The following is a 27,773-nucleotide window of genomic DNA, read 5'->3' as shown; positions in this document are numbered from 1 at the left end:
CTGGGCCTGTTTTCCTGGATGGCAACCATCAGCCAGAGCTCCGTGTCTGCTTCCTTTAAAAGGAAAGCATTCTCTTTCTCCATGTCTCCAGAGTTTGAGCATTTCCAGACACTCTTATCTTGCTCAGGTTTCAACAAGATTTTTGTTTGTTTGTGTACTTTCCATGAAAGTTTGTGTACTTCATGACTATAAAAAGAGAAAGGCCAACTCTTTGATATGGCATTCAAGGCCTTCTAGGTCTGTTTGCTGACTGATGTGTCCCTACAAATACTAAAGTTCCAGCAAACTGCAGTTCCCACGTGGTACCGCTGACCATCTGCGATATTATTTTCTTTGCCCAACATGTCTTTTGCCTCTATTTTTTCTATTTGGAAAATTGATATTGATTTTTTAGGATCATCTTCAACGTTTCTCTTTCTATTTGTTCAGACTTCCAGTGAGGAAATGCCCAGAAAAGTCACATCTTCCTCAGAGATGGAAAAGCTGCTTTTGAGATCCAAGGGCAGCAATTTTTCTATATCTTGTGGTTGGGCCCAGGGACCTTCCAATTGTTGACATTTTATAAAAAGCCTCAGCTTTCCTAATACATAGGACAAAATATCAACATTAAATGAAATAATGATATGAGTGAAATTAGATAATACTTTAAAAAACACACATTTGACTGGAGTTATGGAAGCTTAGGAAGTAGCAGCTATTATTCTCATTGTATTATTATTAATATTCCAAGTGGAAGCAACTTCATCAAGAATGGGAGGCCAGCAACAACAGCATATGTTCTGGAAAAAGTCTATTAGGGCTATAAGGTAAGATACGTGGTTGGAAAAAGCAGGCTTGGGTGAGAGAGGGGCCTTCCAACTAGTCTCCCTACTTGGTTTTTTCCTCACTTCTTTCTATCTTAAACACAGCAGCAGAGTGATGCTGCAAAATGAGTAACCCCGTGTTGCTCTTACACCCTAAAGCTCCTAGTGGCTTCCTATCTCCCTCAGAGTAAAAGCCAAAGTCATTATCTCTCAGTCCTCATATCCCAACACTCTCCCCTTGCTCCTTGTACTTTTCAGTCACTGAACTCCGTTCTGACCTCCCTGTCCATCCTTTAATGGGCAAGCATGTGCTCACCTCAGGGCCTTTGCACTTGCCAGTCCCTCCTTCTGGAATAATCTTCCCTCTGCTATCTACAGGGCTCCATCCATTACTCTCTTAAATCTCTACTCAAATGTCATCTTCTCCCTGGTTAGTCTGTGTAAAATTTTACTTCTCCCCTGCCCCCTCCCCTGTTTAATCTCTGTTGACTTATTGTTCTTCTTGGAACTTATCACCAACTAACTTGCTTCACTTGTTTTGCTTATTTATCTTGGTTATTGTCTGTCTCCCCCACTAAAATATAAGCACTCTGAAAGCAGAAGTTCTTTCCTGTCTTTCTTACTGCTGTATCCTCCAGAACCTAGAACAGAGCCTGGCACATAGTAGATACACAATAAATATCTACTAGATGAATGAATACAGTTTCTTGATTCAAGAAACCTTGGGACATCACAGAATGTTTTGAGTAGGAGAATGAAGGGATTAGAGCTCACAGAGGGCTGTAGGATAGATTAGAATGAGGCTGGAACTTAGCAGAGAGGAGGTAGTCACAATAGCAGAAGGACACATAAGTGAAAGTTTAAACATAGGGTTTCAGTACCAATAGAAGAAGACAATAGGGGGCGGTAAGTTTCATGAGGGTGGAGAATTTGTCTGGCATATAGTAGGTGTTCAATAAATATTTACTGATTGATGAATGGGGGAGTGATGCTTGTGTTTTTCACATGGGATGGGCTCAGGCCTCTGATCTGAGTCTGTCTTAGGAAAGACCTAAACCTTGTTTGCTCTTGACTCTGGGATTCTCCTGGCCAGGAGTTATATGAGGTCAACACTGAACTCTTACATTTGTAGGTACATCTTCCCTTCCTTCCTTGGCTGGGCTAACCCTCCATGGCGTGCAGTCACCTTTTAGGCCTCGGCTTAGCTCAGACAAATGGGGGTTCAGACTGTAGGAATTGAGGTGGGGCTCAGGCTGCAGGTTTCTAGGGGGCAGGGACCTGATCAAATGGCCTTTTTGAATACTATACAACTAAAGTGTTAGGTGATGCGGAGAAATTAGTGTAGAAGGGGGCTGGTAGTGTGGAAATGAGTGTGCCAGTCCAGAGCCCCTCAAGAATGTGGAACTCCCTCTGCATGTCATCTTTACCTTTCCTGAAGAACCACTGGTTAATGAATAGGAGGCTTATCTAGGTTGAGGCTGGGTATGTGGACTGTGTTAAGAGAAAGTCCCACAGTGTGGGGGGGGGATGCGAGTTGGGGTGTCTGCTTGGTCAAAGAACCTCTGATATATACTATCCTCCCTGGTCTGCCCTTTCCCTAGTGACATCTCCTCAAAGGAATTATTCACTAGGTTCTGAGATCCACACTGGGACCTGGCCCCTAATCCAATCAACGGAAATAAAGTGCTTCATTACCTCCTGACCCCAAGAATGAATACATAGTAGCTCATTTCTGAATTCTCCAGGTTTCCATTAAGCAAATGCCTGGTACCCAGAACTGCACCAGATCCTTGCTTAAAGATGGTGGAGAAAAATAACATTTGCATAAGCCTATTACTGTTTTAGTTATTTAATTTGATCTTCTTGCCAATCCTGCTGAAACTGTCAGTATCCTCATGCAGGACAGGAGTAAGCTGAAGTCCAGCTAGTTAACATAACTAGAAATCAAGAGAAGGGAAATTGGAGACAAGTTTTGATGAATTCGAAAGCACAGGTTGGTTTTCTGAGGCCATCAGTGCTACCTCTAGAATTTAATCCCTGAACTAGGAATTGTTAGAACTAGATGGTGATTGCAGAATTCGTTTGGCTCCTTCCAATGAGGGTTTCAGGCTCAGAGAGCAGCAGCGACAAGCCTGCAAGCTTGGCAGTCACCAAATGCCAAAGAAAGGTCTGATGCTCAGGTCTCCTGGCTCCCCAGTGCTTTTTCCTTTTGTCTTTGAAAGTACATGATAATAATATCTTTCTTAAATATTATGTTTATCTGCTTTAAAAATCAAAGAGTACTGAAAGCTTTATAACCAAAACATCAGCTGTCCCCACTTATTTTTGTTGAAATGATATTTCATCTCCTAATATTTCTGTTGCAATCTTTCATCCCTTCTTATCCCCGCCCCCTATCCACCGCCCCCCTCACCCCCCCACCCCCGCCCGCTGCTGCCCTGCTTTTCGTCCTCTCTTAACCTTGTGCTTGTTCTAGAATGGTTGGAGGAGGGGAAAGAGATAAACACATTTGGTCAATCAGTCCTATTGGACAGAAGTCCAATGTCTTAACCACGCTGTCCTCCATAAGATTCTGTATCCCCAGATAACTCATTTTTCTGAAGTCAACACATGTCCAGTGCTCACGTCGCTTACCCTGAGCCTGACCTGTGCTAGCAGCTCCCAGCTCACAAGAGTTCTTGTCTGGCCTGTGCCTTGCTGTGCTAAAGGACTTGACTGAAGCCAGAGAATGATTTACATGAGAAAACAAAGAGCAGATAAGTGCAGAGACGACCCCTCCCATCCACACTTGGCCAATTTCAGAAAGCTTTCATATCCACAATCTCATTTGACAGCAGCATATAATCACAGGACACGTTGTTGGGTGCTGACTGTGGAGTCAAAATCAGACACTGCTCTGTCCTGACAGGGCTGCATATTTAAAATCAGGACTGTGAATCTTCACATTCATGGTGGTTTCTTATTTGGGTCTTTTGTCTGCAGGGCCAATGGAAGCTGCTTTCTCCAGGGCAGGTGGAAGTGGACTCTGGGATTTGGAGACAGCTTACTTCTAAGAGATTTACTGAGCCTTGTTTTTCCCCCTACTCGTCCTCCCTACAGATCCAAGTTTGGAATAAAGTAAGCTACTTCTTTGAGAATGCTTACCAGTGCTTGGCTCAGTTCAAGGATAAAAAGAGAGTCAGAAACTAATAATTCTGGGGCGCCTGGGTGGCTCAGTGCGTTAAGCCTCTGCCTTCGGCTCAGGTCATGGTCTCAGGGTCCTGGGACCCTGAGCCCGTATAGAGCTCTCTGCTCAGCAGGGAGCCTGCTTTCCCCTCTCTCTCTGCCTGCCTCTTTGCCTACTTGTGATCTCTCTCTCTGTCAAATAAATAAATAAAATTTAGGAAAAAAAGAGAAATTAATAATTCTGAACACTTCAGTGAGGAATCCACCCAAAATCTCAAACTGAAGTCAGTTTCATTGCCTGCGCTGGAAAGAGAGATTCATTTATAAATTTATTTCTGCTGCAGCTTCCATTGTAGAAATCTCAATGAACCTCAAATCTGGATCACACTCTGGGGTGCCTCTATAGGGAGTAAGGGGATGGAGGAAGGACAACAATTCAGGCTGCAGTTTAGGCAATGTGTTAGGCTCACCTGTAGCCCCAGGACCTTGAAACACTTGGATGGAGCTAGACATAAATCAGGGTAGGATTTAGGGCGTCATGATGGGCTCCAAAATGCCTTCTAGAAGGCTGGATGGGGTCTGAGCTCCTCTGAGAGAGCACAGAATTGGATTGTTCAGCCTCTTCTATGGCCCCACCAAAGAGTAGCCCAGTCTAGTGCAATTACTGACACCAGGGACACTAAGTTCCCCCACTGTACTAAACCACTGGGAGCAGTGGCAGGTGCCACACCCTCTGCTCTGCCAAGACAAGTGGGATTTGGGTCACATGACTTTATTGCTATATGATTGATACTGTAGAGATGAAAGCCTCTGGGTGTTAAGAGAGACCCATCCTCACAAAGTAAGGGCTGCCTGTGAGCAGGAGGGAGGAATTTCCAGATTCCTTGTAGCTATAAATCAATGCCCCTGTGTTGAAACATACATCTCACTGCCTGAAACTCAGACTCACAAGTGAGTCAGCAATGCCTTACGTGAATGGGGATGGAAGGCAAAACAGTGGGAATATCACAGGCCCAAGCCCCATTGACAATCTCTGGATCTTAAGAGTGCCCTTTGGAGAACATAGAACTGATTCCTCCTGAGCCTTTGGAGGGGCTCACAAGATGTTCTTATTCCCCAGACCAAGCAGATGAGGTATCTCTCAAGCCAAAGAAGACTTCAGGGTGGCTATTGCCAGATCTCATCATTTAAAGAGTCTGGAAGTTCTTCCTGATCTCTACCTTTAGTTCCTCCTGCTTTATTCCCTTTCATTGATTCTTCAGTAGAGTGACCCCAGAGTTGGGACTTTGTTTTCTTCACCATAGTATCAACAGTGCCTAGATACACGGGTTATTAAAAAAAAAAAATTAACAACCAGTGCAGCATCAGTCAGAATAGACTCTGGCTGGGATGCCGAACAGGGTCCAAGTGGAAGGGTTTGGGTTCTAGTCTTGGCTTTGTGCCTAATTTGCTACGTGACCTGGAGCAAATCACTGGACCTTCTTAGACCTCAGTTTTCTCATCATTGAAAAGGGGGAATTTGGACTTAGGCATTGCAAACTCATATGCCTCCAGGGTCAGATAGTTAAAGTAAATGAGTGAATCCTACAGGGTGCGGTTGTCCTGACTTTAACATGCGGATTCCATTTAAATGAGCAGCTCGTGTCAGATGGAACTACTGAGCCAGGCTGTCCAGAGCATCTGACTCTTGGAGAGATGCTGAAAATCTGGATGTTTATGTGAAATCTCCTGGTGTTTAAAATACTGTATGGGTCAAACAAACATGTCTAAGCCAGTTTTACCCTCAGACTAGAGGATTAGAAGGGCCCTCCCAGCTTGAATTTTCTGATTCTCAAGTATGTCTTCTAAAGAAAATCTTTAAGAAATCACCTTAGTTATGGGGATTTCTGCCAGCGCACAGTGAATGCCTGTGTGTGGGCTCATGCTTGTATGACGGGCTTTTGGCTCCCCTTAAAATGATGCTCTCCTGGTGGTCTTGCCCCCACCCCTCACACACACCTGCAGTGGACTGTTTGCTTGGTCTCAAGAGCCAAACCCTGAGCCAAATGGGAGAAGCTGCTTGCCCAGTGAGCAGTAAAGAGCAGGCTGTATTGATGAAATAGTCCTTCCCCTCAAGAAGGCAAGAGTGGCCACCAGCAGTGGCTGAGCCAGAAGTTGGCTACGTCAGGCTTGGAGACTTGAGATCTTCCCAGACCTTTGCTCGATAGGTCCCTAAGCTGAACTGGCACTGGGAATCAAGTTCACGTGATTACTGATCTGGAGTTCTCCAACATACTTGTATTAGCCTGCTTGGGCTAACGGAACTAAGTACCGCAGTCTGGGTAGATTTTTTTAAAAATATTTTATTTATTTATTTGAGAGAAAGAGAGAATGAGTGGTAGGGAAGGGCAGAAGGAGAGAGAGAAGCAGACTCTCCGCTGAGCAGGGAGCCCGACTCAGGATTCGATCCCAGGACCTGGAGATCATGACCTGAGCTGAAGGCAGACGTTTAACCGACTGAGCCACCCAGGTGCCCCAGCTAGCTTAAGCAACAGAAATGTCCTGTCTCACAGTTCTGCAGGCTGGAAGTCCAAAATCAAGGTGTCAGTAAGGGTGGATCCTTCTGAAGGCTCTGAGGGAAGGGTCTGTTCCAGGCCTCTCTCCGTGGTTTGTAGATGGTCATCTTCTCCCTGTGTCTCTTCACCTCATCTTCCCTCTGTGTCTGTCAGCCTCTATGTCCAACTTTCCCTTTTTAAAAAAAATAAGGACACCAGTCCTAGTTGATTAGGGCCCACCCTAATGACCTCATTTTAACGGGATCACCTCTGTCAAGACTCTATGTCCAACTAAGGTCACAGTCGGAGGTATTGGGGGGACATCAGAATTTAGGGGGGGACACAATTCAACCATAACACTACTCCTTCCTCTTCTCTCACTTATTGCTTTAAACTCCAAAACCTAAGTACCCCGCTTATGCCCCTTCCTACCTGTGCCAGCTTGGTGCTTCAGGGTCTCCTGTACTGGTACAGAGCTCACTGTAAGCATGTACTCTGTAAGGACTGGGATTCACTGGAGTGGGAAAGGAGAGGGGACTCCCATCAAACACCTGTTAGGGGACATATAGGTCTTGAATGTCAGGTAATAACAGGAGACATCACCTCATTCTGTCTGTGAGGCATTGTCTATATACTTTTGATCCATATACAAAAACTTCAAGTATTTAAGTCTCACTCAATAAGTGCCAAAGTGCTGCTCCAAATGCTTTTTATGAAGCAACCTATTGAGCCCCCACAACACCCCTTTGAGGTGGGTACCAGAGAGCTTAGAAAACGTTCCCAAGTCTTAGTAACTGATGGAGTTGGGGTTTGAATCCCAATATTAGCTCCAGAGGCCATGCTTTTAGTCATTACCGGATAGTGACTGGAAAAGGCAGCAAATATTATTCTTCTTGAATAGACGAGAAAAGTGAAACCAAGAAGCCGACTAATTTACAGTCACTTGGGTAAGGGGCAGAATAAAGGCAGAATTCCTGCTCTGGAAGCCACAAGACTTCTCTCTCCAAGGGACTAAGTGTCCTGAGTCTCTTTTCCATATCCCACTCGCTTACACAGGCCCAAAGGGAGTAGGGCCAGCCCAGAATCTCTAAACCCTTTTTTTGTGGTTAACTGTCTCCATACGGCGGGGTAACTATGGGACAAGAGGAAAGGGGAGGCACTCTCTCCCCTTCAGATGTGACCTCCCAGTTTCCAAGACCACCAGCCCCGAGGCATAAGATCGAGACGCGAGTCTGGGAATTTTCTCAGCCGGGGTTAGAAGCGGGAGAGTGAGGCGGGGAAGGGGCTGGGCGGCGCTGGACAGCCCAGGAACACAGAGGATCCTATTTCTCTCAACCCGCCAATCCCGAACGCGAGAGGGCGTGGTCATACCTGGGAGGCGTGGCCGGTCGGCGGAGGGGCGGTGGCGTCCCAGGGCGAGGCGCTGACGTGAGTTCGGCGCACCTGGGTCGGGCAGGTAAGGGGCGGTGCGGGACGCGGAGCGGAGCTCCAGGACTCTACCTGCGCAGAGCCCGGTGTGCTTGCCGGACCGATCAAGGAGAGCGGTGGCGACGGGAGATCTTAACTGGGGACGTGGTTCGGAGGGGCTTCTTGTCGCCGGACTGAGAAAAGGTGAGAACGCTAAGTTCTGAACACTAGCTTTGGAAGGGGGTGGGGGTGGGGTTTGGGGACACACCCGCCCCAGAGTTTGTGCGGTTAGGAACCTTGCTTGAGAACATCTGTTTGGGGAGACCTTCTGGGGCTAGGTGCCTGTCGCCCTGCTTTAGCACGCGGAGCACGCGGGGCCCCTCCCGACCCCACACTTCTCTCTACTCTCTTTCCCTCCCTGCCCTACCGGAGTGTGCCTATCTCGGCCTCTACCCACCCACCACAGGATAGAGCTACGGCGCCTCCGCCCCTCCGGTCTTACCAGCTCGCTGGGCCGCTGGCCCAGTCCCAAAGAGGGGATTTCCTAGGCCTGCGGGCCCTTGGTCCTGGTAGATGTTTGGGGAAATGGGGATGGGGCGGCCAGGATTTTAGCCAGTTTGTTTTTTCTCCTTGAATTTGTTTGGCAGTCAGGCCCCTACGTGGGGCCTGGGAGACACCCATGGATTTCCAAGCAGCCAAGCTTGGTGTTGGGGAGGGTGGCGCTGGGTGTGGTCGCTCTGGGGGTGAGGCCCTCTTCGCCTGAAGGGGATGGAGGGTGGCTGTGGAAAAATGGAGAAAGTCTCCCAGCCCTGAGTGGAAAGGAGGCCCAGGGTGCCACTCTTTACATGGAGCCTGCTTTGTAGTAAAAGGGTCATCTCTGTCCCAACCCTGCTTTCCTAGTGGATATCAAAAGTGGAATCCAGGGAAGGGAGAGGGAGAAGGTGCTCCAGTAGGAGTTAGTGAAGGCTGGTGCTGACCCAGGAGAGTAGTTTAGGGTTAGATGTGTGCATAATGCATGACAGCAGCTCCCAATACCCTGTAGCTCCCTTTCACGGGCCCCCAACTGCAATCCAGCAGGGAAGAAGGGCATAGGAATTATGGCGAGAGGCACAGAAATTTACCCCTAAGCAGAGCTAAACTAAATGGAGGGAAGGTTGAGGAACTTGGAAGATGGCCTTCAGTTCCTTGAAGGAACTACCTGGCAAGTGTGTTCTACTCTAAGCCAAACCACTGGCCCAGTCTCGAAGCTCGGCTTTAGGGTAGTGGTGCCCCTGGAAACTAGTCTGGGCAGGGGCTGCAGCTAGTGGGGGTGGGGGGTGTTTTTAGAGGATCTGCTCCTTGGAATGGGTGTGTGAGAGAGGATGGTTATGCCTTGGAGAGGTTGAAAGATCCCTGCTTAGTGCCCAGTGTGAGGGGAGTGGACAGGTTAGCATCTTTGTTCTTTGGCTGGGTAAGTACCTGTTGGAGACACAGGCTTTGAATTTCACTGTGATGGCAGCTAGAGATACCAGAGCTGAGTCCAGCTAGGCAAAGGTTCTGTGGGCATTGAGATTTGGGTGATGTGAGTGTTTTGAACGAGAACTCTGATTTAGGTGTGTTTAGGGGTGGGTGTCATGGAGTCTCCTCCCTAACCACTTCCTTGGCCCTTCATGCTGCTGGGATCTTGTCAATATTTTGGTTTACTTTCTTAGTGTGCAGAAGGAAGGACTTGGAAGGCAGGGTACTGTGGTAGGATTCAGTACTATGGTGTACTCTGACTCAGGAGAATTGGGCCCAAGCCCCAGATGAAGCAATTTTCTGTGTCTCAGTTAACCCAGCTATAAAATAGGGATAATAATAGTACTACTTCCAGATCATGAGGATGAAATCACACATGTTAAATGAAAGTGCATGTAAAAAACTGTAAAGCCTATGTAGGTATGAAGGGCTGTTGGTATCATAGTCTCAGCAGCTATGAAGATGAAAAGATGAAGGGCATCATCTTTTATAATTTCCAATGGCCAAGAAAGGTCTTAGCTTCCTGTGGTTAAAAGAAATACTATGTGTAGGTTTTTTGCACTTTTAAAAAAGGATTTATTTGTTTATTTGACTGAGAGAGAGAGAGAGGGAGCACAAGCAGGGGGAGCAGCAGGTAGAGGGAGAAGCAGTTTCCCAGTGAGTAGAGAGCCCTATGTGGGGCTCCACCTGAGGACCCTGGCATCAAGACCTGAGCTGAAGGCAGACGCTTAACTGACTGAGCCACCCAGGTGCCTCGATTTTCTTTTCATTTTATTATAAATTGAAACATGTCATTGTAGGAAAATGTGAATCATACTCAAAAGTATATAGATATGTATAAAATTCACCCATAATCCTATCACGAGGTAACCATTTTGGGTGTCTTGTTACATTAGTGTATTTCTTTTACTTTTTTTAAAAAAGATTTTATTTATTTATTTATTTGACAGAGATCAAAAATAGGCAGAGAGGGAGGCAGTGGTGGGGTGGGGGGACCAGGGTCCCTGCTGAGCAGAGAACCCAATGTGGGGCTCGATCTGAGAACCCTGAGATTATGACCTGAGCTGAAGACAGAAGCTTTAACCCACTGAAGGCAGAAAGGTGCCCTTTCTTTTCCTTTCTTTAAATCATCTGTGTGTACATGCATATGTATGCAAGTGCATGTTATGTTACAGGATGGAGAGAATACTATATAGTCAATATTGTGTGCTGTATTTTCTCCCTTAACTTCATGTTGTAAACATTTCCCCAGATCCAATAAAAATTCTTCAGACACCCCATTGTTAATGGTTGCTTAATAGTGCAGCCTGTGAATATGTAATTAGCCATTTTCCTCTGTTATTTTGGTTGCTTCCAACTTTTCCCTCTCTGCCAGTTTTTAGAGCCCTAGGTACTGGGTGGCAGGTGGGGGAGATGTTGGCTGACTCTTTTTTGACTGAGGCAGAGAGGGTTAGCCGCGATGCAGGTGGGGCATGAAGGCAGGCGGGCTGGGGTGGGGTTGTTCATGTGCAGTGCCATCTTGAGAGAAGGCTGAGAACCCAAGACTCTGGATCTTAACGATCAGTCTCTATGACATTACTTCTTCCCTATCACTATGTGCAGGTGCCTGCGTTAACTTGGTTGCTTTAATTTTCTCTTGATGAGTTGTTGATCAACTAGGATAAACGCTTTTCTTCAAAGTCCATGGTCCGTCTAGAACTGATTTCACATGTCTGACAAGCGTAGACACAGGACTTATGGGTACGGCAAAAGAAATTCTCAAATGTCCCTCACGAGACTGACCAGTGTGCTGTCCATTTCCCCATTCGTTCTTCCCTTGCTCCATCCCCTTTCCACTAGGCTGGGACTGAGGAGGAGAAGGTCCTTACTTGTCCTTGGGAGAATATGCATTCTCTCCTCCTTATAAGGTAAATGTTTTCCCCCTGGTTTGATGGCTTGACTTGCTGCCCTACAAAACAACCTGAACAAGGCCAAGAACATGGGGTCGGGGGACAGTTGAATACTGCACGCCAACCTGACCTGCCCACTCCAAGCTGTGCTCCCAGGGGGAAGGTTTCAGTTGCAGGACTTGTTAACTGGGTCAGAAGGCTCAGGTGAGAGCAGGTCCTGCCTTGCTCTTAAAGTGCCAGAAGCCAGCTTGAGTTGGGTTTGGGTTTTCCCTGCTTGTTGGGAGTCTGGCTGGGGAAGGAAGTGGTGTTGGGGGCCACCCCCTCAGCTAAGCTCTTGTGAGTGGGAGCCTTCAGCTGACTCAACTGGTTTGGCTTCTGAACTGTGATCCAGGTGGGGACCTTCCTGGGTGTGAAGGTGACTTATTTATCTTCCTTTCCTCAGGCCGTTGTGGGGCTTGAGCAGTTCCAGTGTGGATTTCTTCAGGGAGTCTGACGAAAGCCATGTGCTTTCTAACCGACATAGTGCTGGACACAGTAGCTGATGGACATCTATTTGCTGAGGGAAGGCGATTTTGCAGACCTCACCTTAAGTAAAAACAAAGTAAAAGGAGAACACACACACACACACAAATACCTAAACACAACATCCCTGGCAAATAATTCTCTAGGGACCAGTTTTTCCTAAAGACACCCAGCGTGGGCAGGCCTTTGTTTCCTGCTGTGAGTGCGGGCTGGTGCCGAATGTTATCTGCCCAGCTGGTGTGTTTTTATGAGGATCAATTGCAGACTTTACCCAGGCCGCCTCCTGCAACCAATGAGTTCACTGTAGCCTCTGTGGGGTGATAAACAGACCCAGGTGGAAGAGGCCAGCTTGTCTTATGGTTGTTTTTAGCAGTCTAGGGTGAAGAGCCGTAGCACTTGATTATTCTTGGGCTCCTGGACTTTTCCAGATTCAGGTGTAGAAGGGTCCTCAGAGCCTTTGTCTCCCACGTTACCAAGTCTTCTCTTAGCCACTGGGTTGTCCTGTGCATAACCAACTTGGGACCCTTTTTTTTTGATTACAGAGTCTTTGGCCAGCCCAGAGGAAGGAGAGCTGACTTGAGACCCAGCTCTTTGGATCCCCGTGGATACACTGCTTGCTCATCTCTGTAAGTGAGGACTTTGGAACCAGGACCCACCCCTTGCCTCCTAGCCCCTCACTACCGTGCTGTCATTTCTTATTAAAATATTCCTGATCCTGTTGAGTTGTCTTGTCTAAAAAGAAGGTGTGCTTCAAATTCTTGCCCCTATCTTTGCGGTTTCCATAACTTTTTTTCTCCTGTCTCCTGAGATGAGATTGAAAAGAGCAATTTCACTTCTCTTCCAAAGCCCTTGGTTCTTCAGGAAGGACTGTGTTCCAGCAGGGATGACATCATCTTTTTTTATTTTCCTGCTTCAGGATTTAAATAGGAGAAATGTGATCTACTTACATGATAAGTCTGATTTGGCTAGAACATGAAGTATAAATGGCTTTGGAATAAGAATCAAAAGAACCTTTTAAACTCTTTTCTTTTCTTCCCCACCTGGCACAGTCTATTCCCATATTTAGTTTCTTTGCTGTAATCTAATGAAACTGTAGCTCTATCAAACGGGAACAGTGGCTGGGAAAAGTTCCCAGAGGCTGGCCTAATTCTCCTGCTCTCCCTACTCTCTACCCTCCCTCCCCCCACCCCTAGATCATGGCCCTCCACCCCCGCAGAGTTCGGCTGAAGCCCTGGCTGGTGGCCCAGGTGGATAGTGGCCTGTACCCTGGGCTCATCTGGCTACACAGGGACTCCAAACGCTTCCAGATTCCCTGGAAACATGCCACCCGGCATAGCCCCCAACAAGAGGAGGAAAATACCATTTTCAAGGTAAAGGGCTTCTTCCGCCATCTGACTTAAAATGCTTTCCAGTTCTGTCAGAGCTTTCTGGGTTTTTTGGTTGTTGTTTTGTTCTGTTTTCTATTTTGGTGTGAGGCGTACACTAGATCCCAGATGCTGATGCATCAGAGAGAATGTTTATGAAGAGGGTGCCCAAACTTAGGCACAGTAATTTCTCTTGCTGGGGCACGTCTGTGATGTTTGAGGGTGAGCCGAAGGTACTCAACTCATATCCCAAAAGATCCCGGGTGCAGTTGGTAAAACTGCAAGTGATTGTGTTGGTGTGGTTGTTCCAAAAGCTCCTGAGGGCCTGCAAATAACCCTTGCTCTTCATGAACTCAGGGCTCTGGCTATGAAGAGAGGTGCTTGGGCCTGGGAATGACTCTCCAGACCAGGGCAGAACTACTGAGTGTTGGCAGGCTCCTAACGTAGCCCGTAGGATGGATGTAGAGGGCCCTCTGCGTGGTGTTCTTTTGATATGAAAATACCTTGCCCCGTCCATAACCTCTGCTTAAAAATTAATGGTGGTTTAGTACAGGTTTTTCTTCTACAAGTATATTTTCTTAAATAAAAAATAGCTCTGATGTGAGCATTATTTTACTTAACTGAAAACAAGATCGAATCACACGGCATTTTACAAAATTCAGTGAAGCCGAAGCTTGGCTTAAGGCAGAAATAGGTGGGAAACTGGTCACGGGAAGGGGTGGAATGTGGTTTATAATTCCAGACCCTGTGCCTTTGCTTCAGACCAACTTCTCTGTGCTGGTCAGCCTTCCGTCTCATGAGTTGCTTTAGTTCCTGCATCTCCAAGACACGGAGGAGTGAGTTTAGCTTTTTCTTCCTCTATAAGCTGGAAGTCAGAAGTGAAATCCAGTCCCTACCCTGGGCCTCTCAAGGTTGACGCCCCAGTTCTTGATGAGATTGGATCAGAAGATGTGGGCTCACCCCTCAAAGGAGAACCGTCCTGGAGATGTTTCCCACTCAACTCTGTTATATCAGGTGTATGAGAGGCAGAGGGAAAATTGGCCTGAAAGCACTTAGAAGGAAAGTAAATGAGCGCTTTTAATTTAAAAAATGATAGGGAAAAACATCTGTAAACCAGCCCCGATTACTGAAGCTGGCACTGGGAGGGAATGGGCCTGCCTCAGTCCAGCTGGCCTCTGGCTGTGGCCATGGTCTGAAACTGCATTTGCTGTTGGTGGCTGGGGGTGGCTGACCGTGGGGGAAGAGGCTGGTTCCTGAAAGCCCCACTTGTGAGAGTGGTCTGCATGCTCAGGGCTTGAGAAAAACATGGCTGCAGGAAGCTTGTTTTGCTTATGTCTGTACCTCTGTTTGCAGAATGCTAAGGGAGGGCCTTAGAAGTCAGGAGAAGAGTGAGGGCACTTTCACAGATCCCAAGTTCTGACAGGCCTTGGGCAGGATTTGTGGGAGCAGGATTTGTGGGAGCAGGAAGGAGGCAGGGGCCACTAGCGTTAAATGGGTGCCTGCTCTGTATCTCTTGTCCATTGTCTCATTTAATTCTCAGCAACTGTGTAAGGGAGGTATTACCCAGTGTTGTAGATGCAGAGGCTGAGTCTCTGAGGGGCTAAATAACTTGCCCAAATCACACAGCTGGTGAGGGGTGTGGCCAGGATTTGAACCCAAGCCTGTCTGCTCCCCCATTACCATCTACCCCATTCTGACCAGGAATTGGAAGGCCTGGTTTCAGATCCTACTATCAGTTGCATGTATGGTCTTGAACACGTCACATAATCTCTTTGGGCTTTAGCTTCCCCTTCAGTAAAATGGGGGATGAAACCAGTCTTGCCTGCCTCACAGGATTGTTATGAGAATTGAGTGAAATAATGTGTAGGGAGGGACTAGTGAATTACCAATTAAAATACAGAGGTTACTTCCATTTCTGGAAGAGACGTAGTAGGCACCTGCCCAGTGACCTGAGTGTCAGAAGCAAGACCCAGAATGGGTTGAGTATGTCCTATTTATAAATCACTACAATTGCCATGGGGTGGGTAGCCCCGTTGCTGCATCACCCTCTGAGTGGGCCCTGAGGAGGGCTGTGTTGTGAGCCAGAAGGCTGGGGCTGTGGTTCTGGCTTAGTCTGGCTGCTCTCCATCGAGGGGCAGGGATTTAAGGAGCCACAGAAATATTTAGACCTGAGCCAAGTCTCAGCCAAGGGGGCTGGGCGGGGCCAGAGCAGGAGTGGGTACCAGGGATCAAATAAATGGAAGGGAAGATGTGGTGAGCCAGCAGTCAGGTACCACCAGGCACAACTAGAGACGTGCTTCTCAGATACTGCGGACCAGTGACATCAATATCCCCTGTAGGGAGCTGGATGGAACGGGGCCTGCACAGCCATCTGGGGCAGCACCCATTTCTCAGACCTCCACATTCTGTGCTGCAGAACTACACTGCAGATGCTCAAGTCTGAGGACATGGTGAGAAGTGAGTCTGGATCAGAAGAGGAGGACTGAAATTCATTTTGGAAGAAACTTCCTGATGATTGTCAGGGTCTGGGGTAGGGAGTGACTGAGGGAGATCAGAGATCTCAAAGGACGGGGCAGAAAATTTCCATTTCAGCTTGAGGTCAGAAGCAGAGGCAATGAGTTGGAACTGGATATGAGCCCTGTCCATTTCCACAAGCTGGGGTGTGCTTCCTGGTCTTGAGGTTTCTGCTAATGACATCCCCCTTTTCTGCATCAGAAGGTAACATCCTGAAGAAAGCATAGTGCTCTGAGAGTATGTTAGTAGTGGGAGAGAGTGGCTAGCCCATGAGTGGAAACAAACATGGCTCTGGACCCAGAAATGGAGAACCAGTGAGGAGGAGCCAAAGCGGTTTTAGCTCATACCTGGTGTTTGCAGCAAAGTATTCCCAATGAAGTGGGACTTTGAGGAACTAGGGAAGGGCAAGGGGTGTGGGACCAGTCCAATGAGGCCCTCCGCCTCCAGCTGGTCTCCCAGACTGTGCTGCCTTGCCCTCCGACAGGCTATTATTACTAAAGGCACTTGTTTTCTAAAATTATTTATGCATCAGATTGAAGAATGTAGGGGGAGGCAACAGCAAGGCCAAACTCTTCATATCACATGGAGTCTCCCTTTGTCATCTTCTAAAAGTAATTAATGTCAAAAACAAATAAGCCAAAAAAAAAATTGACCTGAAATCCTGCTATCCAAAGTTACCATTAACATTTTGGGGTATACAGCGGACATTTGAACAACATGGGTTGGAACTGCATGGGTCCACTTCTTTCTTTCTTTATTTATTTAAATTTATTTATTTATTTATTTACTTGCTTACTTAAATAATCTCTATACTCAACATGGGGCCTGAACTCACGACCTGGAGATCAAGAACCGCGTGCTTCTCTAACTGAGCCAACCAAACACCCCTGCACATGTCCACTTACGTGCATATTTTCTTTCAATAAATACAGTACTATAAATTACATTTTCTCTTCCTTATGATTTTCTTAGTAGCATTTCCTTTTCTCTAGCTTTATTATAAGAATGTAGTCTATAGTATAAAAAATATGTATTAATTAGCTGTTACCAGTAAGATAGTTCAGTTTTGGGGAGTCAAAAATTAAATATGTGGATTTTTGACGGTGCAGAAGGTCAGTATTCCTGACCCCTGTATTGTTCAAGGGTGAACTGTATTTTTTCCAGGCTCTTCTTTATTTCTAACCCTTATTGTAGCCACTCTTGACAGGTGGTGCTGGCACCAACAGTTGAGATAAGGCTCCTCCTTTCAAAAGATTGTGTTTGCATATGGCTTAATGTCCCTCTGGCCCTGCCTGGCCAGGGCCAGAGGGTGGGGCTTCCTGCTGCAGGCTCTGTAAGTGGGGTTGGGGATGGCGGGGCAGTCAGGCCCGGGTGTACATGCTCGTGTGTATGAGAGGGGGTGAACACATTTGGCAGTATTTCTGGGCAACGGCAGGCATTCACTGTGGTTTCCTGTTCCTTAGGCCTGGGCTGTGGAGACAGGGAAGTACCAGGAAGGGGTGGATGACCCTGACCCAGCTAAATGGAAGGCCCAGCTCCGCTGTGCTCTCAACAAGAGCAGGGAATTCAACCTGATGTACGATGGCACCAAGGAGGTACCCATGAACCCGGTGAAGATATACCAAGTGTGTGACATCCCGCAGCCTCAGGGATCAATCATTAACCCAGGTGAGGCCCCAGCTGCTGGCAGGACAGGTGGACAGTAAGCCAGGTTCTGGGCTGGACTCTTTAAAGAGATAGTTGACTTGAACATCACTTAAAAAGTTTAGTTACAAAGCAAGAAAGCCTTTCTCTAGGAAGGACCTGGAGAACAAAAGATAGGTCAGCAAAATCTTCTTGTTCACTTAGGGGAATAGTTACTAGCCTGACTGTTTAAAAGAATGAGAAAGTAGAGGGAGAATAGAGACCTACTGTAGGAAGAGCTTCCCTTGGGACTCAACACTGAGAGGAGAGGTCAGGTGGTTTTGAAGATGGAGGAATTAAAACTTAGGAGGTTTGAGTTCTGAACCTGGCTGTTATCACTTTGCTTCTTATGGGACATGGAATCTAGTCATTTGACCTTTGAGCCTCAGTTTCTTCAGTAGTAAAATCTGGGCTCTCATCTTTCCTGCCTACCTCAAAGACTATTGTAAGACTCAATTGACATGACATTTTAAAGCTATTAAGTTCCCTTTGCAAATGTTGGATGAGTGATTATTTAATTTGTAGGATACTTTTCCTAAGAGAATACCACCTGATCCTCCTGTTTACCCAGTGCTTTGGAAGTACCGAGAGCCGGGTGATTTAGACTTGTTCTCCAATGGATCTAGTGAGGCCCTGCCAAGAGGGAAGGGTCTGTCCTCACATTAAGCTTACAAAGGGGAGAAGTTGGTGTCCTTGAGTCCTTAAAAGGGAAGCTAATGTGTAGCAAGAGGTTTAAAGGTGGGAATTAAGAGATATCTAAGAAAGGGGATAGGGTCTGCAGCTCCTGGGTAGGGGAGGAGAAGAGAGCTTACATTAGAGCTCAGTAGGAGGAGTTAGAGCCAGAGGTTAATATACCTTTGGTTCCCACTCTTTTTGGCAGCATTGGGAGTGCATGTTGAGCCTTGGGTGCCTCTGTACTAATAATAGCTAGCATAGCATATACAGCAGATCAGCTATAAGGATGACAGTGTGCAACCCCAGCAGCCGCTCGTGGGCTGATGTGTCTGTTTCTTGGTTAGGATCCACTGGATCTGCTCCTTGGGATGAGAAGGATAATGATGTAGATGAAGAAGATGAAGAAGATGAGCTTGATCAGTCACAGCACCATGTTCCCATCCAGGACACTTTCCCCTTCCTGAACATCAATGGTGAGTGGGGATGGTCGGTGGTGGTACAGAAGAATGAAGAGGGTGGAACAGACTTTGAGTTAACAACCACTGACTCCTCAGCCCTCACTGCACGGGGAGCAGTGATGAGGCCCTGTGGCCAAGCTGCTGGTCTACTAACAAGTAGGGGCCGTAGAGAGGGGAACTCTGCTGGCCCAGTTATCCCAGTGGGCAGCTTCCAGGCATAGAGAACATTTCAGAATCTTACAGATAATTCAGAGAAATTAAACAAATTAATTCTCAGTCCCACATAAAAATACATCAGTTGTTATAAATTTCACTGATTTCCTTGAAGCCAAGTGTAGATATCATTTTGATGAATTATAGGCAAAGTCTTCCATTATTTCCCTTGATATAAATTTTGTGTCACTTTCTTAGCAGAGTCTACTCTGCTAAGGCTATGTCCTGGGAAACTTGTGGTTTCTACAATACTTGGCTTTGATAGAACTTATCTGCAAGAGACTTTTTGCTTCTTTTATGCTCTTTTTGAATTCAGCTTCCCAGGAAAAATGAGTTGAGGGGTTGGAATGTCACTGTAACAGAGCAGGTACTGACTCTTCCATTGCACATTCTGAGGATGCTCAGATACAGGGTGAAGTGCTCCTCAGCATCTTCACTTGAACTGTCTACTGAAATGCTCCTAGTCTAATGCCATGCACTAGTTGAGTTGAGAAGCTCATCACTCCATTTCTAGTTCCATCTGGCTGCTATGGGTCAAATGAGATACTTCCGCCACTTAGAAAATTTTATCAAAATGATTCCTTTGGGATTTTGGAGTCCCCTACTTTAGGTGATTCCCTTACCTTTAAGAATCAGGAAATGACTCTTATTTTCTGTCCACCTGTCCTCCTTCACTTAACCTGCTATTTATATCTTTACAACCAAGGGATGAGTAGAGAAAATTATCATTGAGCTCTCTCAGGTCAATATTGTCATATGCTACATTCCCACTTAGTGATTTGAGTTGGATATCTGGAAATATGAGATCCGTTCCCAAATCCTTGGCTGATTCATTCTGTTATTTTCACCCCTTAAAAGGGCGCAGCCTATCTCTAGGACCCTGATTTTATATTTCTGTTCATATTTTACCAAAGCAAATGTTGTTGGCCTTATGTTAGGGGTTTCTTTGGATCTTTTTTGGGAAGATGTGGGACATCTGTTTAAAAAGTTTGGGCACCTGGGTGGCTCAGTTGGTTGGGCATCCCGCTCTTGATTTCAACTCAGGTCATGATCTCAGGGTCTTGGGATTCAGCCCCAAGTTGGGCTCCCTGCTCAAGGGGAGAGTCTGCTTAAGGTTTCACTCTCTCTCTTTCCCTTTGGCCCCTCCCCTCGTTTGTGCATGTGCTGTTTCTCAAATAAATAAATCTTTAAAAATAAAAAATAAAAACAAAAAAGTAAAATGGGTACATTGATTTAACCAGGCTTTTGCACAAACGGTCAAAGAAACATTACTTCTATGATTTCAGAGCTCTTGGGGCAGAGGAAGAAGAATTGTTGAAGAATAGATGCCTAAGAGGTGAGGCTAGGAGGAGAAATCTCTAGACTTTGGAGTGAACCAACTTTGAGAATAGCAAGAAAATAGGATGGGTATTTCATTTTCTTTCCTAAAAGCTATAATTGGATACTTTTGAATAAATATTGGTCTTACATGTTTTAAAATTCATAATGGTACCAAAAGGGTTTCCTTCCTTTCTGTCTCTGACCCTCTGTTTGGTTTCCCTGGAAGAAACTGATCTTTTTAGATTTTTGGATATCCTTCCAGATGTTTTGTGCATGTAAAAGTATTTGTATTTATTTATTTTATTTTTATTTTGAAAAGATTTTATTTATTTATTTATTTGATGGAGAAACACAGTGAAGGAGGGAACACAAGAAGGGGGAGTGGGAGAGGGAGAAGCAGGCTCCCCAAGGTGCAGGGAGCTCGATGTAGGGCTTGATCCCAGGACCCTGGGATCATGACCTGAACTGAAAGCAGACACTTAACTGACCAAGCCACCCAGGCGCCCCAGTATTTGTTTGTTTTTAATGGAATTTCTATATACCCAAAGCTAATTAACTAATTCAATTGAGTTCATTTTATAGAAGAGTTCATTTTTAGAAAACAGCCAACTTCTTTTTTTTCCTGTTTCCTCTATTTTTTTTAATTTTATTTTTTTAAATTTCTTTTCAGCGTAACAGAATTCATTGTTTTTGCACCACACCCAGTTTTCCATGAAATGTGTGCCCTCCATAATACCCACCACCTGGCTCCCCCAACCTCCCACCCCCGGCCCCTTCAAAACCCTCAGGTTGTTTTTCAGAGTCCATAGTCTCTCATGGTTCATCTCCCCCTCCAACTCCCTTCTCCTCTCCATGTCCCCATGTCCTCCATGTTATTTGTTATACTCCTAGAAGACAGCCAACTTCTATGTAATTGCTGGGGTGAAAATCTGCAACAGGGAACCTTTCATTCATGCTCATTCTAATTTAACCCCAGAGAATACTCATATGTTTGGTTGTCTTCAGCAAATGCACCTTTTCAGAACTATGAGTTTGTGGGAGAATTAGTAGGATTAGGAAGTAGAAGCAGGGACTGTATCTCTTCTTGTGTCAGTTGTGGAAATCATTGGTGGGCTGCCACATGGAGTCATAGTCCAGTGTTTGACTCTTGTCTGTCAGCCTTGTTAGGTTTTAAAGCCTCGAGCCAGGTGATGTACAAATGTGGTGCCCCTGCCTGCTCACCCACATCTTTCTGTTCTAGGTTCTCCCATGGCACCAGCCAGTGTGGGCAACTGCAGCCCTGAAGCAGTGTGGCCCAAAACTGAGCCTCTGGAAATAGATGTACCCCAGGCACCTATACAGCCCTTCTATAGCTCTCCAGAGCTGTGGATCAGCTCTCTCCCAAGTAAGTGAGACTTGATCTTTCTAGCTGGGTCTTCAGCTCCTATTATAGTCCCTTTCCTGCCCCACCTTCTGCCTCCATTTCTTTGCCATATATAGAATAGCCACCTGTCCTGTAGGCAGTCTCTGTCTGGTTCCTGACTGGCTGATGAGTCATCAGGGAAGAAGTAAAGAAACATTAGTTCGTATCTACCTGCCCATGGGGATGCTTTGATTGGTTGCAGCTCAGGGTTACTCACCTGTTAGGTGAGTCGAAAGCCTGGGTTCATCAGTTTGTCTAGGGGATCTGGGCATGAGGCCAGTTGAGGGACAGGAAGATTAATGGCCATTGATTTGATCAAGAAGGTTCTTGGATTTTGAAGGGCTTTTGGAAGGGAGAAAATCTTTCTGAATTGAACACAAATTGATCTCAATGAAGAACCAGCGTCACTGCCCCATCTCCCTTTCATGGTATGTATGGTGGTAGTGAGGATGGGGTGGAGGGTGGGATTGTGAGGGCTAGTATTTGGTCCAAGAGGGTAATAGCTTTGATAAGACCTGTAAGGTTCAATGGAGGCTTGATGAGTGAAAATGTACTTTGCCATGAGCTGTGTGTCCTTTTATGGTAAGTTGTTAGAACAAATCCACAGAGTGTGCTCATGTGTGTAATTTTCAGAAAGACAAGATAGCTTGGTATTTTTTCTTATTCTTCTGATTTCTTTGAAAATGAGCCAAAAATGAGACACAAACTAGATAACCTTAGTTTTTAGCTACTTCCATGTCCACTGATGTGCACACTTCGGTCAGTATAAATGAGGAGACTGAACCCAGAAGTTTGCTTGGAGAAATTCTAGCCCTTAGGGTGTAATGATTAAACAGAGATAGTATACATGGACCTTGAACCATCTGCTTTTAAGGTAGTCTTTTGACTGAATAGTACAGGGTTGATGTCTTCCTTTGTTGCAGGAAGGATAACTGTGGTGGTGACCTTCCTGAATGCTGGTCGAAAGGTGGCTTGAGCTTGATAGACTTGGATGAGTCCCAGGCAGAGCATTAGAGCAGGACTCTCACTGTACTCTCTCACCTTGCAGTGACTGACTTGGACATCAAGTTTCAGTACCGTGGGAAGGAATATGGGCAGACCATGACCGTGAGCAACCCCCAGGGCTGCCGGCTCTTCTATGGGGACTTGGGTCCCATGCCTGACCAAGAGGAACTCTTTGGTCCCGTCAGTCTGGAGCAGGTGAAGTTCCCAGGTCCAGAGCATATCACCAATGAGAAGCAGAAGCTGTTCACCAGTAAGCTGCTAGACGTCATGGACAGAGGACTGATCCTGGAGGTCAGCGGTCATGCCATTTATGCCATCAGGCTGTGCCAGTGCAAAGTGTACTGGTCTGGGCCATGTGCCCCATCGCTCGTTGCCCCCAACCTGATTGAGAGACAAAAGAAGGTCAAACTGTTTTGCCTGGAAACATTCCTTAGTGGTAAGTCTTTCTTCAGAAGGTTGGTGGTCGGGGGCTTCACCCCAGAAGTAGGTTTTCCACCTTGCCAGCCCCGCTTCCTGGCTCTTCAGGTATCTTAAAAAACTCCTGGAGGAAGTAAAGGTAGAAGAGAACCTCAGCTCTGAGAAATGAAAGTGACCTGGGCAGCAAAGAAGGGCATTTCACTCCAAAGCTATGTACTTGGAAGCTAATTTTAGTTTGGTTGTGGCTCCTTTAGTGGCAGAAGAGGGAGAGAGCCTTGTTATTACTGCCACATGCTGCCACTGCCACCTTAACTTTGGAAGTTGACTTCGTCATAATCAGCCAAACATACTCTTACACTGAGATGTGGATTTTCCAATACAATTTGAACTCCAGGTCTATTTCAGTATATCCTTAGAACCTTCAGAAATGATAAAAGTGTTCTTATTTGTGTTGTCCACAATGGCCCACATGGGGCAACTGAGCACATAAATGTGACTCATGACTAAGGAACTATTTAATTTTAAGTAATTTAAATGTAATAGCCACATGTGGCTAGTGACCACTAAATTGGACAGCCCAGAAGATGGTGTTTTACTGAGTGGATATGGAATGGCCAAGTACACCAAGCTTGCTCTTCCACCTTCTACAGATCTCATTGCCCACCAGAAAGGACAGATAGAGAAGCAGCCACCATTTGAGATCTACTTATGCTTTGGGGAAGAATGGCCAGATGGGAAACCCCTGGAAAGGAAACTCATCTTGGTTCAGGTGAGGATATAAGGATATGTCAACAACTCTTTGCCTTTTTACCAGTGCTTTAGCCCCAGGACTAGGATTGTGCTGAGCAAAGATCCATCAGCCTCTGTATGTTTTAATCCCATCAGATAGAATAGCAGGCTCAAGGTTTGTTTATTGTAAGAACCAAGTAGGTCCTACCAAAGTAGAACCAAGCTGGAGCACACAGGTCCTCAAAATGGATGACTGGTTTAGTGAAGACCTTACCTTGCATTCTCTTGCTGACATTAGAGTCTTGCTGAAACCTAACAGGATATGGTCCTTTCTAGCTATTTTAGAAAGACCTTTTGAGTTACTTTTAAGAGTGTAACCTTATTCTAGTAAGTGGCAGCAAGATCACTTGGGTTTGGTCCCTGGATTTGTAAAAAAAAAAAGATAGTCAGCAGATGAAATGTGGGTAAGAGACTTCCTAAATAAGCAGCTGTTTATTTAGGCATGTGATGTAATGAAACATATAGGTTCTTTACCTTCATTTGAACCAAGTTCTAGAGTGAGCCTTAGCAAGATGGTCTTGAGAGAATAAGGCATACACTCTATCATAAGGGGTGGCGGCTTTCCCAGGGCCTCACTGGTCCTTTCTATCATTTTGAGTCCCTTCTGCTGTTTAAAAATACCTTCTCTTCAGTGGATACCTGTGTGTTCTGTGTCCTGAACAGGTCATTCCAGTAGTAGCTCGGATGATCTACGAGATGTTTTCTGGTGATTTTACACGGTCCTTTGACAGTGGCAGCGTCCGCCTGCAGATCTCAACTCCAGACATCAAAGATAACATCGTTGCTCAACTGAAGCAGCTGTACCGCATCCTCCAAACCCAAGAAAGCTGGCAGCCCATGCAGCCCGCCCCCAGCATGCAACTCCCCCCTGCCCTGCCAGCCCAGTAATCATGAATGCCATCTTTTTTACAATATTGTACATAGCGGTATTTTTTATTATTCAGATTTAACCAGCTTTTGAACCTCTTCTTTCTAACAATGTTAGTGGCCTCTGATTCTCTACAGGATGCCTGGCTTTTAAAGTTGATTTAATTTATGGAAAAAAATCACCTTTCATAGTTCCCCTTTCTTTTTGAAACCTCCCAGTGTTAGTGTAATGTCGTAGAGGGAGATTTGGCCTGGGACTTTGGACACCAGCATTCTAGCTGCAGCTCTGCTTCAGTGACCTTGAACTACCAAGTCATTTAACCTCTAGGCTTCAGATTCATTACTGTAAAATGAAGGGGTTGGAACAGTGCTGAAATAATGCCAGTTAAAACTCTGACCTGATGACTTCATTCTACTTCTACAAGGCATAACTGCCTGGAATAGAACCCGTCTGCATTGTTCTTGCACCACATTTTTTCTTGCTTTCATTAAAGTTCCCTCAAGCACTGATTTGTCCAAGATTGATCTCCGTTTGACCTGTTCTGCTAGTATAGGAAGCTGGTTCCCTGACGGAGTAAGTGAGAGGGAGGGGAGCTGGCTGGTTGCTTAGGAACCAAGCTTGATATCTAAATAGAAATAGGTGCCAAAGTCTGAAAAGTCACCTGTGGAGTAAACGCTCATAAACTGAGCTCCTCAAGGGAATCTGTCAGCAGAAGGCCTAGGGATTCTGCACAGTTGGTTATCAGGTGTTTACCTTGCCACCACTCAATAACACTCAGTGTGGTAGGTGAGAGTGTATGACTCAGTGGTATCTTTCAGAGAGGATAGAGCTTTTTGTTCTTTCTTCTTTAAGGAAGAGCTGGGAGTGAGCTGGGCATCTAGGACAAACTGCTGACTGAAAAAGGGACAGTTCCTTCTTGTTTGAAAACTTTTACAGTTTTGCTATCATTTGGACTTTTTGCAGTTGAAAAAATGGGGTATTCAGGGTGAAGGAGGACTGGGCAGTGCTCTTTTGCCAAAGGCTCATCTGGCCCAAATCTACTTGTCCCCCTTCTTGTGGAGGTAGCTAGGTGTGAACTATTCAGGTGAAGAGTGGTGTAGAACACTGTGGCTATGGCTGCCACAGACTGGTCTTATCTATTAACTCTTGCCCCGTCTTCCATTTTTTTGCCCTATCCCCAACCTTTAAAAAAAAAAAAAAAAAAGTATAATTTAAACTCCAAGACCTAAATGGAAAGCAAGATATTAATCTCTGGTTGCAGGCCTCCAATGCTCTTGAATACTGATGCCTCTCTGTGCCAGGCCATTACAAGAAAACCCATGTCTAGTGTACTATCCTTAAACTGGGCCATCCAGGCCATCCCCTACTTGCTACTCTGGTTGAACTAGCTGAAAAATCAGGTAGCTTCAAAAGCCATAAGCTCAATTTGGTTACAGGTGGCAGTGGGACTGACTTAGAATGCTGAAGCTATGGTTTTAGGATCTCTAAGGGACATAGTGGGATCTGCTGTTAAACTAAAGCATGACCAAGAGAAATCTGGGTAAATGTCAGGTGCTCAGCTGTGAGCAGCATTTGGGCTTCTAGAGATCAGGAAACATACAAGGTACAGGAACTTTGTATTTTTTGGTCATTTTGGTTGAGTGGGTAACATGGAGGATTTGGTTTTGGTGTCTGGCTAACTCTGTAGCTGCACAGCTCAAAGTTAAAAAGAACCCACCATAGGTAATTTGGGAGGGCAACTGCTAGATCTGGGTTGTCCTTTTCCCTTATGCTGTGAGACTTTAATAGCCAGGCTCTCCATCTGGATGGAGGCCCAGAAAACATGAGCTGGCAAAAGGTGATGAAGATTGTGTTCTGAAGGATCAAACTTGTATGTAACTATAATGAAAAGTTTACAAAGAGGCCAGAGGAATGGATGAGTAGTTTTATGTAGTCTTAACTAGAGAGCCCAGTTTCTTCCATATTTTGTTTTCAGAATGCTGGGAGAAAAGTGCCTGGTGGCTCAGTTGGTTAAGTGCTGGACTCAGGGTCATGAGATTGAGCGCCACATCAGGCTGCACGCTCAGTGGGGAGTCTGCTTGAGATTCTCTTTCTCCTCTTCCTCTCCCCCCTCACTCCCACTCACTCTCTCTCTCTAATAATAAATACATTAAAAAACAAAACAAAGCACTGGGTGATTGTGTGCAGGGCTGTTCACTGATCTCCCTCACTGCTCCTTCTCTGGTCCTGATGGATAGATAGATACCAGGTGCCCTTTCTTTCTTGGAGACTGTTAGCTTTGGTGGCTACACCACACATTCTCTTGGTGTGGTGTACTTTCTTGCCTCCACCTTGCTTAAGAGTGGAAGGGGAATTAGATGTTGTCACCAGCTCTTCTTTTTGTTCTCTGTCCACCCCGCTAAACTGGATTAGCTCAAAGTTAAACAACAAAACACTGTAGGTAATTTGGAAGGTAAATGTTGGATCTGGGCTTGTTCCTTCCCCATATAATTTGATCTCTGGTTATATGTTCCCATATAATCCTATACTTCCTTTTTCAGAATAATCAATTCCCTTGTAATTGCTTAGCATCTGTGTCCTATTTGACTAGCAACTTGCTGAAGGTAGGGACTATTTGTCTTGGACTCTGTTGCCAGTGTCTGGTGCATACTATTTTCTCAAGTAGAACTGATCCCTGAACAACACAGGTGTGAGCTGCACAGGCCCACTTACACCCAGATTGTTTTTTTTAATAAATATAGTACAGTACTGTAAATGTATTATGATTTTTTAGTGTTTTCTTTTTCCCTAGATTACTTTATTATAAGAATACAGTATATAATGTTGCTGTAACAAAAATATCTGTTGACTGTTTATATTATTGGAAAGGCTTCTGGTCAATAGTAGGCTATTAGTAAGTTCTGGGAGAGTTAAAAGTTATATTCAGAGTTCCTGCTGTGTGGGGCACCCCCTACCGCCTGAGTTGTTCAAGGGTCATCTGTATTTGTTGTTAGAATAAATGAATGAACTAAATAAATAAGCCTTTCATTTTACAGATTTATTGCTAAGGACCATGGGAAAATAAAATAAATCTGGGGAAGGAAAAAATCCTAAAATTGGTTTCTAGTCTCTGTTTCTGACTCCCTCTGAGCTAAAAACCAGCGTTAGACCGGGAGCTCCCACATGCTGATCCTCTTTCCACGCTGGCCCCATCTTTACTCCATACTTGTCTATTTTCACCTTCTGAAGACACCATCAAGGTAGAGCAA

At 45.6% G+C, this 27,773-nt stretch overlaps 1 protein-coding gene across 1 annotated transcript; it reads left to right on the top strand.

Moving 5' to 3' along the window:
- The first annotated feature begins 7,919 nt into the window (after positions 1-7,919).
- On the top strand, positions 7,920-25,756 carry IRF6 (interferon regulatory factor 6). The gene is made up of 9 exons (XM_045983128.1): positions 7,920-8,113; positions 12,360-12,443; positions 13,011-13,187; positions 17,159-17,363; positions 18,398-18,526; positions 21,285-21,428; positions 22,495-22,887; positions 23,519-23,637; positions 24,321-25,756. The coding sequence occupies exons 3-9, from the start codon at positions 13,014-13,016 to the stop codon at positions 24,543-24,545; spliced, it is 1,389 nt and encodes a 462-aa protein (XP_045839084.1). The 5' UTR covers positions 7,920-8,113; positions 12,360-12,443; positions 13,011-13,013; the 3' UTR covers positions 24,546-25,756.
- Positions 25,757-27,773: the final 2,017 nt, after the last annotated feature.

This window comes from Meles meles, chromosome 17 (assembly GCF_922984935.1).
Source record: "Meles meles chromosome 17, mMelMel3.1 paternal haplotype, whole genome shotgun sequence".
NCBI lineage: Eukaryota > Metazoa > Chordata > Mammalia > Carnivora > Mustelidae > Meles > Meles meles.
This window is presented reverse-complemented; position numbering and strand designations above follow the sequence as displayed.

What these genes read in the sequence shown, in the direction of transcription:
- IRF6 (XM_045983128.1), top strand. Translation starts at nt 13,014, where the DNA reads ATGGCCCTCCACCCCCGCAGAGTTCGGCTGAAGCCCTGGCTGGTGGCC. An exon ending in AGGAAAATACCATTTTCAAG is followed by an intron (nt 13,188 to 17,158) that starts GTAAAGGGCTTC and finishes CCTGTTCCTTAG; the next exon opens with GCCTGGGCTGTGGAGACAGG. An exon ending in GGGATCAATCATTAACCCAG is followed by an intron (nt 17,364 to 18,397) that starts GTGAGGCCCCAG and finishes TTTCTTGGTTAG; the next exon opens with GATCCACTGGATCTGCTCCT.